Source organism: Rhyacophila brunnea, unplaced genomic scaffold (genome assembly GCF_057557595.1).
Source record: "Rhyacophila brunnea isolate RB1 unplaced genomic scaffold, BYU_Rbru_1.0 scaffold_16, whole genome shotgun sequence".
Classification (NCBI taxonomy): domain Eukaryota; kingdom Metazoa; phylum Arthropoda; class Insecta; order Trichoptera; family Rhyacophilidae; genus Rhyacophila; species Rhyacophila brunnea.
In genome coordinates, this window is record NW_028232816.1 from 6,839,674 (window position 1) to 6,858,219 (window position 18,546).

At 35.8% G+C, this 18,546-nt stretch overlaps 2 protein-coding genes across 2 annotated transcripts in view; both read right to left on the minus strand.

Annotated features, from left to right (window-relative positions):
- The window catches only part of Trpm (transient receptor potential cation channel, subfamily M), a 610,587-nt gene that overhangs the window by 229,085 nt on the left and 362,956 nt on the right, over window positions 1-18,546 (minus strand). The window contains exon 4 of the mRNA XM_085944074.1: window positions 4,174-4,384. Within this exon, the coding sequence (XP_085800200.1) occupies window positions 4,174-4,384 (211 nt within the window). The remainder of the gene's footprint in view (window positions 1-4,173; window positions 4,385-18,546) is intronic.
- Window positions 1-18,546, minus strand: part of LOC147074279 (uncharacterized) — an 84,342-nt gene that overhangs the window by 11,365 nt on the left and 54,431 nt on the right. The window lies entirely within an intron of this gene.

Sequence of the window (18,546 nt, forward strand, 5' to 3'; positions counted from 1 at the left end):
CTGAGCTTGTGACGGAAAAAAACCGTGCAAAAATCTAATAGTGTGAAAATAGTGTGAACTTGTTGCCGATTCGGATTTTTACCGTTCGATTTTTATACCAATAAAATGCTAAATAGGGAAACAATCGTCACAATCAATCGCTGCAGAGCGGACCATTATAATCTTGCCTCATCCCTGGCTCGCTTGGGTATAATAAATGACCCTGGGTGCCGGTGCGGAAGTGAGACTGAAGATGTTAACCACGTAGTTTGGCAATGTTCTCTGTATGATACCCAGAGACAGCGGCTTCTTAAAGATTTAAGTAAACAAAAGTACCAATTGCCACTGGATCTCACGATATTTTTGGCTCGGCCGAATATCAGGGCGTTCCAGTGTGTCCAAATGTTTCTGAGTGTGGCCTACAAGTTTAAACTGTTTTTGTTCTTTTTCTCTTTTTTTTCCTCTCCTGTAAATTTGTATTGTAATAACTGTACGCCCGAAAAACTCCCGCGCTTTATCAAAATGTCTGTCAACAGGTTGCCCGGCCCAATTACAAGGGAACAGTGCCTTTCTCGTAAGAACACATAACGGAAAAGAAAAAGCGATCATAACATCGAAGCGGGTAAGCAGCCATCTTATTTAATCAGCTGGCGGGAAATGATCACGTAATGGTGTTTCCCGCCAAAAGCGTTTGTTGTCAAAATATCTACGAGGGAAATGATGTTTTTTTATAGGCGAAGTATGTATAGAGTGGAATCGAATGATGATGAGAATGCAATAGGTAGAATACTACGTGTTTTAAGCCAACAAAATAATATAAAATAGCGTAAATTTAAATTGTGACGTTATGTCTGTTTCCCATGTAAGGTAGGTACATACAATATAATAGATTTGCTATGTGGTAAATTTCAAATAAATAACATTTATTTTATAAAATGATTTCATCACTTGGTGTTCACCACTGAGGCATTTAATTAACCGAAAGAAAAATACTACCCGGTTAGCGGTGTTTGGAAATAACTAACCGGTTAACCGTTTTAAACCACCAGCTTTAAGAAAAAATATTTTAACTATAAAACTATTCTTTATTTATTTTACATATAATGAACATGAAAAGTTTTAAATTCAAAGCGTTCACGACATGACATAAAGTAAATGCTAACAATTTTTCAAATAAAAATACGGGGTAAAGTGAGTAAATAATACAATAAGTAATGAAATAAGAAATAAAATAGAAAAAATTAAAAGTACATGGAAGCACACGGAGTGAAGTAGGTTGATATACATATCTTAAAACGTATAAAAAAACGTCCACCTAAATTCACCCTCACGTAAGTGGGATAAATCAATATCCGAAGCGATTTGATTAAACATATTTATTGCCCTCCCAATTGGTATTACTAATGGCAGGTTAGTTCTGCACCTTGGAAGAACAAAACAACGGATGCCCACGATTCCTAAGATGGCCAGAGACACACAACCCAATATCACCAAGAATGGCAGAGTTTCCATTTACGCCACGTACTGTGGCTTGGTTTAGGCAGGGCTTAATACATTTAAAAAAACTATGACTGAAAAAGTATTCATTATTTTTATAGGATCGTCTATCTATAGTATACATAAACTTTGTTCTTGGTTCAATAAAAACAAATAAGTATGACTGACAAATTTTAGTTTGCACTATTTTTGTAGGATCTTAACAGGCTACCTCCACCCCTCGCCACTATTACATACAATAGTATCAGAGACCTTATCAAATACTAACACTGGCATAGCCTTAACTCAAATGAATGACAAGATTGAGTTAATAATATGAACCTGCTTTTCAAAATAGTAATATTAAACAATTTTTCAAGACTCTTTAAAACTAAGTGTGCCCACGGTGGCCGCGCGGCTTAAGCGTTGGACTATAACGCCGTGGGTCCCAGGTTTGAATCCTGGGTCTGGCAAGAACACATATTGTTTTTCAATTTGTAGGTGTCAGGGTATGGACCCAATAGGTTAAGCAAGTGGCTGACATCCATTTCTCGTAAAAAAGAAATTCTGTTAATACAAACCTCTACTCTGTGGAGGCCCATATGATCCTATTATGATTGGACATGGTCGAAAGAAGAAAAGAATTTTATGTGTACAAATAACTGTTGGAGATATTCTTTTAAGCCTAAGCGGACGAAATCCGTCTATTTTTATTGTTATTAATAGATTTAAATAATGTTTGAGACTTTCACGGTTGTTTTTTATCGTAATAGATTCTTGGGTTTCCACCGTGTGCACTTCTTCCTTCTTTCCTCAACGTTTCGAGCTCGTTGCAGATGCCATTATCAAGAGATCGCGGTGGAAACCGAAGAATCTATAACGGAAAGTTATAGCACAACAACCGTGAAAGTCTAAAGCGATAATATATGTTTACACGTAAAAGTGCTGACTCTCGCCAATCGAATTCTTCAAGCGTAAGCGAGACGCGTTGTTGGTTATCGTATGGTGTTATTTCGCTGATTGTGAGAATTGGTAAACGTCAAAATGCTCTGCAAGGTGTAGTTCGTTTTTTTTCGGGATGTTTGCATGCAGATATCGCATAAGTTCTTCTTGACCGCGATCTATTGATAGTGGCCTCTGCAACGTGCCAAAACGTCGAGGAAAGAAGAAGAAGTACACGCGGTGGAAACCCAAGAATCTATTACGATATTATTAGATTTTCCCACAAATCGTTCAACTATTCCAGATTTACTTAGCGGTTTTACAATTTATTCTAGTATAATATAATAATAGAATAAATTGTAAAGCCGCTCAATTTAAACATAATATTACTCAATCAACTTACTCTGAGTGGTTTCATTGTTTATTCCGCGTTGATTACAAATTACTCAAAGACGAAATTTCTTCACCTTTGATACGAAAGTCACCCAAAATTAATGCTGCTAAATGATTTGCTCCGTTCTCCCTCTTACCCTGCGTTCTGGTGTATAATCATTTTATAAAACTATAAATATATTTTGGATGGTTCAACTACACCAGCGGGTCTATTCTATACACTAGGCGATTATCGGCCGCTAAAGTGATAAAGTGATAGTATTTATTACATATTTGTATTGAGGTATTATAATTGTTACATATTATATAACACACAGTTTATAACACCCACGGTAGCCGCGCGGCTTACGCGTTGGACTATCACGAGGTGGGTCCCAGGTTCGAATCCTGGGTCTAACAAGTACACATTGTTTTTCAATTTGTGTGTGAGTCAGGGTATGGACTGACATCCATTTTTCGTAAAAAAACAAAATCTGTTAATATAAACCACTACTCTGTGGAGGCCCATATGACCCTATTAGGATCGGACATGGTCGGAAAAAAATATGTATAATTGTTACAATAAGTTAGCCGTAGCCGTCTATACAGGCAAAACAGGCTATCTCGCTTTAAATTTTATCACAGCCAAGAGAAGTGCTGTTAAGATAAATAGCACTTATTGCAACAATTACAACCAACTTTTTGTTATTGTTACAAAAAGTGCTAATACAGATACAAACCTACCCTAAGTTTGATAATATTTATCACTTTATCACTTTAGCGATCGATAAGTATAGAATAGACCAAATGGTTCAATTTAGCACTATCTTACACTTTTATATACTTACTATTTTACATTTTTTTTAATGTTTAAGAAATACAGGTATTAATACCGGTACTCAATAAGAAATACCGAAAAACCGGTATTGATATTTTCATTCGGTATTGCAATCCCTAATTTTGAGGAACTGCGTTGTCTTTAAGTACCAATTACAAATAACACAATACACGTACAAGTTAACTAACTTGTTAGTTGCACCATGTTGAAGTTGATAGAAACACTACAATCAACACACCAGCACCAAGAAGTGTTTAAACAATCAGAATGCAAACTCATATGGTCATTCTACACAAGCAGGTGTTTCTCAACTTACCGTCACAGACCACCTGTAAATACTGTAAACGACACATGACCAGTAAAATGCGACTAATTTGAGCACAAAACACAAACACTGATCACTCATGACGTAAGCGGGGCAACCTCTCGTAATCGCCTCCCGACACGTACCGACCGCTCCCATCTTGCCGAATGCCATCTCACGCGACCGATAAAACTTCGTGGAGACAAGCTAATTATAAAATCCTTAAAAGTGTTTAGTAAACGCTAAAATAATGTTGTCTTACCTGAGCTTTGGTGGGGTGCGGTCCTCCCTGGAACTCGATGGTGCCATAAGCGTCCGTAGGGGCAGGCCTGGTGTGCCTTGCGGCCTGCCAGGATTCGGGTCCGAGGCCCACGGAAGGTGGAGGAGGGCCTCCGCATACTCCTGCGGCAGCGGCGGCCGCAGCGCTCGCAGCTACTGCGCAGTGCTGGGCGTATGATTGACCACACCAACATCTGGAGAAAAGAAATGAATAAAGATTAACAAGATGAATAGTAGGTACCTACCACTGTATGTGATTCAAATTTAAATTGAAATTTATTTATTTACAGGAGCGAAAATTGGAAAGACGATCCTGCGACGCATATATTAAGAACCAGCAAATGGATTAAGAGTTCGGTGCAAGACGAACAGTATACGAAGAATTGCACATCTCCAAACACACATATATACAATATACTTAACAGTGGCGAAGGATGGAGGTAAACTGTTAAGATACGACATAAATAGTCCATAATAAACTTTATCAGTCATACCTGTTTGTTTTCATTGAATTAAGTCAACAATTTACAGATGGTGTTGGTTAGTTTCTTAAAATTAAATTAAACACTGCGAAACCAAGCCATAATAGTAAAAAAATAATCGTCTATCTATAAATTATGTCATTAAACCATACATAATATTGGATGTTTTACAGCGTTTTTATTAGCTCGTATTCTTGTTTGTCCGGTGGTTGTTTGTCCAGTACAAACCTTGCAATCGATTTTTAACTAATTTCCCGACTAGCTAGACATTTGAAACTTTTAGAATATATCAGAACACGATGCCAATGTATTCTTTTAATACTTTTAGCCATCTTTAAGCAGAATTGAATTCATTTTCACTTAATTCTGTTTTGTATGGAAAGTTATTTCAGAAAAATCCGTAAAAAGTAAAAGACTAGTATTAGTTGCTAAGGGGGTGGTCCTAGCAACTAAATTATTAATATATACGTGCGTTACTATCGAAATCAAAATGAAATATCAAAATGACATTTCAGTATTCTATATTTGTTTGTTTGTTTATAATTTACTTCATATCAAGTACAAGTTTGGGCATATTTAGCATAATAATTCAACAGAAAATTTAAAAACGTTGAATATAAAAAGTTATTAATTGAGTTAGCATTTACTTGGTAGAATTCCATTTTACAAGAAATGAAAATATAATTAATATTAAATTCTACAGGTTTAACCTGTAGAATTTAATATTAATTATATTTTCATTTCATATAAAAAGTTCTTTTTATCTTGTAATTATTATAGATATAATATTATTTTTTATCTACTATGGTTTGGTTTAGGCAGAACTTAATGAATTTTAAAAAAACTAACAACAACATGTGTAACATCAATTCTTAATTCAACAAAAACAAATAATTATGAATGAAAAGGTGTGCACTGTTTTGTCGAATCGCCCATAACATACCAAAACTATTATGGTTTGGTTTAGGCAAGGTTTAATTGATTTTTAAAAACTAACCAACACCATCTGTACAGTGGTTTTAGTTCAATAAAAACAAATACGTACGACAAAGTTTAATGTGCACTATTGATGTCGGATCTTAACAGCCTACCTCCACCCTTCGCCATAGTAAGTGCATCATATACTGCACGATGTATGCGAACGTCCCATTAGTAATTGTGTATGTGCACAGCGTTAATCGCACTCTAGCTCAGATTACATTTTTCATCACCAAATGAAGGCATCAGAGTGCTCCAGACAGTGGTTTTCTGGTAATTAGATATATAGCCACGATGCAGGTGAGCCCAAACTGAACGTGAATTCGGCAGGGCTTTCGTTTATAAGGGGGTATCCATGGGTAAATACAGCGAAACAATCACACGTTATTAAACAAAAATAAAACACAAATATAAAAACTATAAGTACCTAACATACAAGAAAACTAATATCGTTTTAAGGCTTAGGGGGTATGGACGCTAAACAAGGAAATATCAAAAAGACATTTTTTCTCACGCGCTCTGACTCGCCACAACTTTATTAAAATCTTCTAGTATAGAAATTAAGTTAAGGAAAGATCGATGGTAAGCGTAACAGAGGACGGCGCCGCATTTTGTGGCTTAAGAACCTCCGTGATTGGTACGAGTGCAGCTCCACTGAACTGTTTGACAAATATAAGATCGCCTTGATGGTGGCCGACCTCCGCTAGGGGATGGCACAATAAGAAGAAGAATATATAAATCAGGTCGCAATAACCGATCAGCCCAGTTAAAGATGAGATAGACTTGAAAAGACGGGAATGGGACAACTGGACGCCAGGACAATTGGACGCCACACTATTGTAGACACGTAAACAGAACGTAGACGATGAGTTTTAATAAGTTTATATCTACTTCTTAGTAGTTTTAATTCATTTTACCCTTAACATAATGTCTTTTTTATTGCGGATTGAGAATTACCATGCCTAAGGCTTAAAATAAAAATAAAAAACTCTTTTTTCGTTGAAACTTAAACATAATATGCAGGTTCAAATTGTTCAGGTGCAAATCATTCTATAATAATTTAAATATAAATAATAATATTAAATATTTTTAACGTACCTACGTATAAGTACCTAACGTCTATTTATTTTAGAATTGCGTGGCGTCCAGTTGTCCCGGCGCCAAATCGTCGTAGACCCGAAAAAGCCACCTTTTCAACAGCCAGGGGATGTGATTAGCATCCCGCGATTCGCCAAACAAGTAGGTGCTTACTCGTAGGGTTCCAATATGCCAAGCTTTTGCCCTCCAGTAATTCCACATTTTTTATGTTCGGCAACTGACAGCCTCAGTAAATTAGTGTTGATCGTTAAGTATCCGTTTAAAGAAGACGTTGTTTTTTTCTATTGGCACGCGTTGAACAGCCGGCGGCCAATTTGTATTTGAAGAATTACCAAAGTTACCAATCAATTTTCCCAGAACCAATGAGTTCAATCCGAATTGAGTAATGTCACTAAGTAGTTTTGAAAAAATACTGAGTAATGGGGATAATAATAATTAGTCGACGCTATTTTAACCGTACGATGTTACACTTGATTATATATCGCAAAACAATTTCCTGATTGGTAAGTTTATCTACGTCTGTTTAAACTTAAAGTGTGCTAATTAATCTGATGAAAAGGTTGTGATTACTCTTCAAATACAATTGCAATCGAGTGGTAGAATAGAACGCCCACCTCCAATGTGTTATTTTGGTTTAAAGCCTGAAATCAATATCGTAGAGCATACTATTATGCTCCATGTTACAGCGGAAATAGACTATGACCACGATGCAGAACCATACTTAGGCGCGTAAGTCCCTAAGATAGGTACCTAACTTTAAGCGGCCGATTTCTACGGATTTCAGATATATCATCATCATCAGCCGGGGTCAATCCACTGCTGGATGAAGGCCTCCCCAAGTTTTCTCCAACTCTCTCGGTCCTGTGTCGTTCGCTGCCACGTATTTCCGCCGAACTTTACCAGTTCGTCAATCCAGCGGCTTTTAGGGCGACCCTGTGGCCGCTTCGTACCCCTTGGGTACCACTGGATGACGGCATTTGTCCAGCGGCCGTCCTTTCGGCGAGCAATGTGCCCCGCCCATGTCCATTTCAGCTGTTTGGCAACGTCTATTACATCGCGTACTCTTGTCTGCTTCCTAACCCATTCGTTCGTTCAGATATATACTCACTAGAAAAAAATTAAAAAAAATACGAAGCTCGACGGGATTTGAACCTGTATAACGACTGGTATCGCGCCAACTGTTGCATTAACCAATTATGCTACGAACGTCCTGTCTAATTGCGACAATTTAAACTAGTAGTAGGCCATACATGAAATGCTTATCAAATTGCGTTATTATTGACTATCAGTTTTTGTGTATTAAATCAAGGAATCTTAATTGCCTTAATTACTAACCAACGCCCGGCGCTCGCCAATTATTTTAGTTATAACGTCTACTTGAACTTGCTAACAATTTTTGATAAACCATTTCTTATATTCAACGAATTCTTACGAAACTTATATATAACATACATAACTTGAAAACTTCTCAGATATATACCCTCTAGAAACAATCATCTTTGAAAAAAATACTACGCTCGACGGGATTTGAACCCGTATAACCACTGGTATCGCGCCAACTGTTGCATTAACAAATTATGCTACAAGCGTTTTGTCTAATTGCGACATATTTTTTTGCCTCTACATGCTCCTCCTCCCATGGGTGCTCTTAACTTAAAGTCATGTAAATTCAGTAAAAACACATTAGAGTGCATGGCGAGCTCAATCTTTGGTAACTACTCCTAAGACATTCAGTCATAAAAAATGATTCTTCACATATTAAGACCGGGTGTGTGCGGGGCAGACGAGGTTTGGTGGGGTCATTAACTACAATGTCATGTTTGTATGTTTTTTAGACAATTATAAATAATTAATTTAATAATATTTAATCAATTTAACATGTTAAAACTTCAAAATAAGTAGATAACAATATACGTTGTAGAATAAATGCTAACTTGTTTTTAAGTTGTTTGGTAATTAATTATCTTGAGGAAATATATAAGTAGGTACGAATTTGTATAAAAGTTTTAAAACTTCACAAACATTCGGGGTATCCAACTGGCGACCCAAGAAAAGGGAAAGGAAATGATGAAGGGAGATGTTGGAAATCGCCAGGGCTCACCCCGCGTATTTATTAACTAATTAATTATTAAACAAAACTATACCATTGGATTAAGTATAACTTTCTAGAAAATACATTATCCCGAGAGTATAGAAAATTAAATCGTACGTGGGTACTATTCTAGTAAATAGATGGATTGCATTTCCAATACAATAGCCTCTGTGGAATTCAACAATAGATTGGAAAAGTTGTGGCTAATCTCTGTAATGCAGTAAAGCTAAAAGCGAAATTCGACGTCGAAGACTTTCAAATAAAAATAATAAATAAATAAATTGAGAGACATCTAGTAAGTATCCCTTGACATTTCCAAACTAGGAATCGGTTTAAGATAGTATAGTTTAGTGATGGTGAATCCATGGCACGCGTGCCAATAGTGGCATGCTAGATGATTTTGCATGGCACGCGAACGTTTTATCTTTTATTAACGTTTTTATTCAAAGTTTTAAAAATACACGTATATAATAATACAAATAATGACAACATAACCAAGGCTATTTTCTTCGATTTTTAATATTGTTTACCAATAATATTCACCAATCGATGCGCAAACGGAAACAACGAAATTCATGCATACCTAAATGACAGATCGCATTCTATAAAAAAATAGCAGGCAATTAGTCTTCAGGAATAAGCATTACGCTTAATGTAAATATATAATTGGATGGGTCGGTCCCTAGACTTTATACGTCACAAAATATTATCGCACTAACCTCATCAGGCGAAGGAGAAAGCCACACTGTCACACTCTGATTTCGATCGATTTACAATAATTGAAACCAATCGGGCAATTAAAAATAAAATTATTCACCTGATGAAATTTAATTTATCGGCAGTCATTCAAATATAAACAGCTGCATGTTATTTTGCCTCAAACATAATAGCTAAAAATACAAAACCGATTAGTGATGGGGAATATGAAAGAAACGTGGTTAAAATGTTTCTACAATCTCTTTGACAGTTTTGAAAACAAGGAAAAAATTACTCAAAGGACAAAAGATAATATGCCTTCGGCTAAATACGGTGAAAAATAGAATCTCAAGGAACTCAACACGTAATTGCAATTATTAAACTTTTTAAAAACTATTTTGCGCCGTTTACCACTGCTCGGCATGTCAGGCAGTCGAAAAATAATATTTGGAAATTTTGGCACGCGTACGTAAAAAGGTTCGCCATCGCTGGTATAGTTAGACAACGATATTAGAAGATATTCCATAGCTTTTAAACTGCAATTTATAACCGCAACTGTGGGAGGTACCTACATAGACGGCATTATAACACTTATGTCGACAAAGCTTTTACGTATGTAGTTCGCCGTATAACACTTCAGCGTGAAATGTTGTATCGGAAATATATGGCCGTATATTAAATCAAATCAAATCAAATTTATTTATTTTACATATAATGAACATAACAAATTACAAATTCAAATCGTTCACGACATGACATAAAATAAGTGTTAACAATTTTTAAAATTTACAATTAAAAGTTTTACAGACAGATGTGACTTAATAATACAATAAGTAATAAAGTAAGGAACAAAATAAGAAAAGAAATAAAATAAAGCAACAAAAATAAAAGTAGATGGTAACACACAGGGTGAACTATCGATAGACCCCATCTTAAAAACCTATAAAACAACGTCCACCTAAATTAATGTAAGTGGAATATATCAATATCCGAAGCGATTTCATTAAACATGGTTATTGCCCTCCCAATTGGCATCACTAATGGCAAGTTAGTTCTGCACCTTGGGAGAACAAACAATGGATGCCCTCGATTCCTAAGGTAATAATTATCAGAGACACACAAGCCAACACCACCAAGAATGGCAGAGTTCACAATTACGCCGCGTATAAGTCTGAAAAAATATGTAGCTAAATAAAGATCCCTTCTAAATTTTAAGCTACAGTATGTTACGAGGGTGGGTCAATAATTCCTTAGAAAAAAGCATTAAAACAGTTTTTATTTTTGTATTTTTTTTTTATTTCTCAACATAATCTCCTTGGAGCTCAATACACTTGGTTAGACGTTTCTTAATTTTTTTTAAACCGTCAGAAAAATAAGTTTTCGGAAGGTCCTCAAAATAAGCATTTGTCCGATCGATGACTTCTTCATTTGAAAAAAAACGTTGTCCACTTAGCCATTTTTTTAAGTTTGGGAAAAGGAAAAAGTCACTGGGGGCTAAATCTGGCGAATACGGTGGGTGGTCGACCAATTCGAACTTCAATTCTTCAATTTTAGCCATTGATCGTAAACATGTGTGAACACGGGCATTGTCCTGATGAAAGAGGATTTTTTTCCTGTTTAAATGAGGCCGTTTTTCTTCAATTTTGTTTTTTAGCTGGTCCAATAAAGATGCATAATAATCCCCTGTTATTGTTTTTCCTTTTTCCAAATAGTCAACGAAAATAATTCCACGTGCATCCCAAAATACAGTAGCCATAACCTTACCAGCTGATTTTACGGTTTTCGCCTTCTTTGGACATGGTTCGCCTTTCGCAATCCACTGCTTTGACTGTTCTTTCGTCTCGGGAGTATAGTGGTGTATCCATGTTTCATCTACAGTCACAAAGCGACGAAAAAATTCATCCGGATCGCGTTGCATGAGCGACAACAGGGCTTTAGAGGCCACCACCCTATTGCGTTTATTGTCGACTGTGAGCAAACGCGGCACCCATCTTGCAGAAATTTTTTTCATGCCCAATTTGTCATGTAAAATAGAAATGACGCTACCTTTTGAGATCCCTGTAACCTCAATTATCTCACTCAACTTTAATCTTCGGTCACTTAACACCATATCGTGGATTTTATTGATCATTTCTGGTGTAGTCACCTCTACAGGACGTCCTGAGCGTGGTTCATCCTTTGTTGATGTACGACCACGTTTAAATTCATTTAACCAGTTATAAATAGTTGCAAGTGAAGGAGCAGATATGCCGTGAACTAAATCCAACTCATTTTTTATTTCCTTTGCTGTTAACCCTTTTATATTAAAATGTTTAATAACAGCTCTAAACTCAATTTTCTCCATTTTCCATTTTTCCATTTTCCACAAGCAAATTTTTTTTTAAATGTACGAGAAACACACAACAACCCGACCAATCTGATTGAAACTTCGCAGCATACTGAATTGGTAGTGCCGCTGCATGAAAACAAACCGCTTACAGTACTAGTCGCGCCACCTGTCGGCTTTTCTAAGGACTTATTGACCCACCCTCGTAGCATACCTAAGGGAAAGTCAGTCGGATAGAACCATAGATAATATCCATACAGCCGAAAGTAAAGAAGTCTCAAAAAATTATTTTGGACTCTCTCCACCATAAGGCCGTTCTTCAACTGATGCGGGGCCCAAACTATAGACCCACTGTTAAGTCTGCTTCTAACTAAGGAGTTATAGAGAATTTTTAGTACCGTAACATCCGAAAAGACCCGGGAAGTACGCAAGACAAAGCCCAAGATTTTTGGCGTTTAGCCTTTTTACAAATGGTATCTATATGACCACTAAATGTCAGTTTACTGTCAAACGTAATCCCAAGATCCCTTACAGATGATATTCGCGAGAGAACTCTGCCATGCATCGAATACTGGAAAAACAATACTCGTGAGGCTTTAGTAAACGATAAAATAAAGGTCGTGACAGGGTGAAAGAAGAAGAAAAAGATAATTCAGCATCCATAAATGGTAAAAAGTCTTGGAATCAAAATAGAACTTCATTATTTGTCTATGGTTAATTATTGTCCACGAAGGTCAATTTATTTTCCGTGATCCAAGAGAGCTTTAAAGCTTAAAAACCGCTACCACAAGGCGTCGTCGTTTCGTCGCATGGCTGCTTGATAATTTGTTTTTACTACGGCCGGTCGTGAGGCGAGAGATTCGTCGAATTTCTTTTCATAAAACTCCAGCGAAAGCCGGTCGTAAATCGTCGTGTCATTGTATTCAGCCGCCACCGCGGGAAAATCCCTTAAACACTTCCGCCGGAAACGCTTTCCCACCTATAGGTACATTGCCAAAGCGGATATGGGCGATTTCTACTGCACGGGCGTCCTGTCCTGGCTACGAAAACGGAATATTAATATAAGGCGTAAAACTTGATTATTCCGTACATTATCAGTGAATACTAATTGACAGGTGAAACGTTCCATAACTCTTTTTTAGAAGCTGAGAATTATAGTAATACAGGTGAATAACAAAAGCTGCGTAAATTGACTTCAAAGTTAAATTCAACTTTACTTAATGCCACGCCTAGGGGCGGCAAGTTATATGAAAGTATGGTGAAGCAGTCAAGTATGGTGAGGCAGGTTGGTAATCAATTTGCGGCAAAAATTTCCACGATAACATTATATTATATGGGTACGTTATAATGATCAAAGCAAATCCTCCGTGATGCCTTGCAATTTTTTTTATCGCGTCGCTATTTCTCGTAAGTTGTCGTCGGCTATTGTTGGCCTGCTTCATTCAGTTGTATGAGAAAGCCGATTCCTTGCCCCTCTTACTAGTGACTTTTGTCGTTCAACTATCTGTTGAATGTTGAACAAAAAATCGAAAGGAATGCTCCTACTTATAGATTTAAGTTGATCGGATATTCATAATTTGACGTGCTGATACATAATTCTTTTTATCAAATTGGTTACTCTAAGGCAGTGGTTCTTACGTGTGCTGCATGTTATCATTTGCTGCGGTCACCAACATCTTTTTCAGTATTTAATTTAATTAACTGGGCTAACGTTAAATATGCGTTGTTGGAAATGAGTCACCAAGTACTTAAAAACCATTTTAATAATACCACGGTTGAATTTTTTTTGCCGAAGTTATACCTACGTTGGCCAAGAATAAAGTCAATTCAAAGAATTGGCAACAATTGCTTTATTAATATTGTCGATTTTTCCCACTACTGTATACTGTGAAAGATCATTCTATTACCATTTTTGATATTTTGTGCTTTTCTTGTGTGTTCTGTCGGCATTATTTCATGAAAGGATAGTATCATTTCTTTATGTTTATTACCATAGAACAGATTAATAAATATACTTAATTCAGATAGGCTATACCCTAATACACTATATTTTAACGCAGGGTTTTGAATGTGTTAGTCTCCTACGAAATTGAACCGCACATTATAGAGGTGCAATAGAGTGTGTTGAAACCTTCAAATACACCAATATTGAATAATGCGTGTCAGTGCATAAACCGTGAGCATCTGTCAGAACTATTTTATGTCTGTAATATGTATTTTTAATTCAACGAAAACAAATAAGTTTGACTGAAAAACTATGCACTATTTTTGTCAGATCGCCCATAGAATACCTAAATTATTATGGTTTGGTTACGCAGGGCTTAATTAATATTTGACACCCACGGTGGCCGCACGGCGTAAGCGTTGGACTATCACGCCGTGGGTCTCAGGTTCGAATCCTGGGTCTGGCAAGTACACATATTGTTTTTCAATTTGTGTGTGAGTCAGGGTATGGACCTAATAGGTTTAGCAAGTGGCTGACATCCATTTCACGTAAAAAAAATCTGTTAATACAAACCTCTACTCTGTGGAGGCCCATATGATCCTATTAGGATCGGACATGGTCGGAAAAAAAAATTAAAAACTAACGAACAATGTCTGCATATTGCACTGCTGACCTTTTAATTACCACATTTAAATAACATGTTAATTATATCTAATGGCCAACTACTCCAAACGCGCCAGTCGTGGTGTTAGCACTAAATGAGTTAACACAAATACGTATGACTGACAAAGTTTAGTGTGCAAAATTGTCGGATCTTAACAGCCTACTTCCACCGCTCGCCACTATGTCCTTATATCCTTGAATCCTGTTTCACGAATAAATTTAATAACGTATTGTAATCAAAGTATGAGAATATAATATCATCCTCTTATATATATTTAATACTACCTGCTACTTCACTGGTATTACGAATAATATAAGATATGAAATTTTCGGACCCTTTGTTGAAATTTCTCATCACGTCCTCCAGACAAATAACAATCATTATTGATGGTAAGTATATACCACGCGGCATTTGATGTGATGTATTGATGCTGTATCACGTGACAGAATATGACGATGTACTCGTATTGTATCGCGATTGTATGGACGATGTACTAAGTCAGTGGTTTCCAAACTTTATATTACCATGCCTCCCTTTTAAAATAATCTAATCTTGGCGCCTCCCTCTCTTAATTTCATTCAATAATATAGATACTTTTTTAAATAGTCAACAATGTACTAATACAAAAAGAAAAGAAAGATTATATTAATTTTTAAATTAATTTGTTTTTCATGCGACGAATGTGCTTGTTTATTAGCACACTCAATTTCAACAGTCATCATCATCATCAGGGGCGCGACAACCCGTTGTGGGTCCTGGCCTCCTCCAACAGCTCCCTCCACCTGTCCCTATCCAGTGTGGCCGCTTTCCAATTTGGTACCCCCAGAATACGGCAGTCACTGGCAGCTCCATCTAACCAGCGAATTTTTGGCCTCCCTCTTCTTCTACGTCCTATTGGATTGCTGGACATCACTCTCTTTGCCGATTCATACGGTGCACATGACCTAGCCATCGCAGTCTCCCAATCTTAATTGATTGAACTGCGCTGCAATCTTCGTACAGCCCGTAGAGCTCAGCATTATATCTTCTCCTCCAATTGGTGCCATCCCTGATCGGTCCATATATACGGCGGAGAATTTTTCTTTCAAAGATGTTTAGGGCTCGTTCATTTCGCAGAGTTAATGTCCAGGTTTCCGATGCGTAGGTGGAGCACTGGCTTTACAAGTGTCTTGTAAAGAGTGCTTTTAGTTCGACGAGATAGTAAGCGGGACTTAAAATGTCTTAACAGACCAAAGTAGCAATTATTCGCAGACATGATTCTCTTGTTGATTTTTTCTGTAATATCATTATGTCGAGTTACAAGAGATCCAAGGTATATGAAACTGTCGACCGTATCAAACTTGTATGCACAAATATTATTTCAACAGTAGTCAATCCAAATTCATATCGTTCATTGATAAATGGATTCTATCATGGGCCCCACATCCTGAAGCGCCCCCCCAGGTTTTTTACTATTAATAAAATAATGTGAAGAGTGCATTAGCAAACTAACCAAGAACTCAGTAAATAGATTTTTGTTTGCTTCAATATATCTGGCGTAGAAATCATTTAAAAGTGTACACATGGCAAACTTTTTTTTTTTGTAATTTTGTTTTCCGAATCTCCAATTTTGTATGAATGCCTTCACTTTGTCTTTTTAAATCAGTGAATGCATTAGTGGTCCTTGCATTGATTTATTCACTCAATTTTTTGAAAATTTCAACCAAATAGACAAGTTTTACAACAAAATTATAGTTCCTAAACAAATTTGCCTCAAATTTCAACATTAGGATTTGACCCTTTTATTTCATTTTTCACGAGATAGCCAGCGCGCTTCACAATAGTATAGAAGTAAGGTATTATAAATCTAGTATCCATATTTTCAGACAGGTTGGCAAATAACCATTTATAGGACTGTTTTTGTGTAGTTTATAACTAGCGGCCGTTTTCTAAACTATGCATTTGCATACTGCAAACCTGTGGGTACATTAATTGTGTTAAACTTTTCGCGCCTCCCAGTTTGGAAATCGCTGTATTAGGTATTGAATATTCGATTGGTTCTCCGGACTCTGCAAAGGGACCAAAGCTGATTGGAATTTGGGTTATCAGATACAATATTAAATGAAAAAGGGAAACGTTTCATGAACATGTCGAAACGAATAAGGATTTACGACAAATGTAATATATTATATTATAATATAAACGTAGTACATACTTACATCTGTTTCAATTCCGATAGTTCCGAAACCATAGTAGGCACTACGATCCAATGTCGGTATGGGCTGCTTTATATTTTTGACAGCGAATTTATATAAATTATTTATTTAGTCGACACTAGTAGTAAATCCAATTCCGAGCCAAAATTTTGATCCCGGGATTGGCATTTTTACAACGCTTTTATTAGCTCGTATTCTTGTTTGCCCCGTGGTTGTTTGTCCAGTACAAATCTTGCAATCGATTTTTAACTAACTTCCCGACTAGCTAGACATTTGAAACTTGTAGAGTATATCAGAACACGATGCCAATGCATTCTTTTAATACTTTTAATCATCTTTAAGTAGAATTAAATTCATTTTCAGTTAATTCTGTTTTGTATGAAAAGTTATTTCGGAAGAAATCCGTAATCCAATCCACTATTACTAGTTGCTAGGAAATTATTAATATATACGTGCGTTACTATGGAAATCAATATGAGGGTCAAAATGACATTTCAGTATTATTTCTATCAAATACATTTTTTTAGAAATTTTTTAACATTTTTTAAGTTTCAAATATTTAGCTAGTCGGGAAGTTAATTAAAAATCGATTGCAAGATTTGTACCGGACAAACCACCACCAGACAAATAAGAATACGACCTAATAAAAATGTTGTAAATTGTAAAAATACGAAATATTGTTGTTCAGTGCGTCGCGAAATGTTGTAGGTAATATGGAAAATTTTCCGTGACGCTAAAAAAGGTTGGGAAGCTCAGTAGTAGACATACATAATTTTAAGTTGGTATTTGTTGTTATGATAATAATCTCTCAATATGCTCAACAGCTCCATATCTTGCAATAATTTATTGAAATTCATAGTTAATTAAGAGTATATTGTACAGATTACAATATTTACATCAAATAATTGACGTGAATGTAGATACAGATAATACCGAAAATTCATATGACATACAGAGACTAAATTTGTTTTGAATAAATTATCTTTGGTGCGGTATAATATAATAAATTCAGCACGTGATATATTTAGAAATTCTCTGCTGTATATAAGGATTGCAATACCGGTATTTTAAAACCGGTATTCCAGTATTTATCAATACCGAAATACCGGTTTCAATAATCCAAAATACCGTAATTTTCAGTATTAAGAAAGCACACTCGTTTACGTTTTTGAAACTGAATTATAAGTTATGTGCTGCTAAAATGCAAATATATTGAGTGAATCCAACAAAGGTGAAAAAATAGTAAAACAAATTTCATCAAATGTATTTATATAAGTAATCGTCGCGATGAATTATCACAATATTATTTCGAAATAGAAAACATTCGTGACAAAAATGTTCAAATATTCTATAATTATTGATGACTGTACAAACGTTGAATTTAAGAAGCTTTTCATGCAGTCGGGACTTATTTTCACTTGATGAAATTTTGAGGGCTCTAGTTAAAATTATCAATATGTTCAAATTATTCGTAAAAATCACTAGTTCTAGAATTATGATCAATACATTTTTATATGTCAACATAATAAATGTAAGTACGTAGGTTCTTGCGATAAAATAATATTTTAAAAAGAGTTTAGTAGCTATATTTATTGATAAGCACCTATTTCTGTTTTTTTAATAATTAGGAAATACCGGTATTCAATAAGAAATACTGAAAAACCGGTATTGACATTTTCATTCGGTATTGCAATCCCTAGCTGTATACACTAATAAATCCGAACAGTGAATATATAATATGTATATTCTACGTTAAGTGAAATCTTTAGTGGTTTTCCTGGATGCATAGTATTAGGGCTGAAGACGGAAGGAGTGCAATAATCAATCTAGAAGGGATAACGGTTTATATTTTATAGATACAGATACATACAGTTAACAAA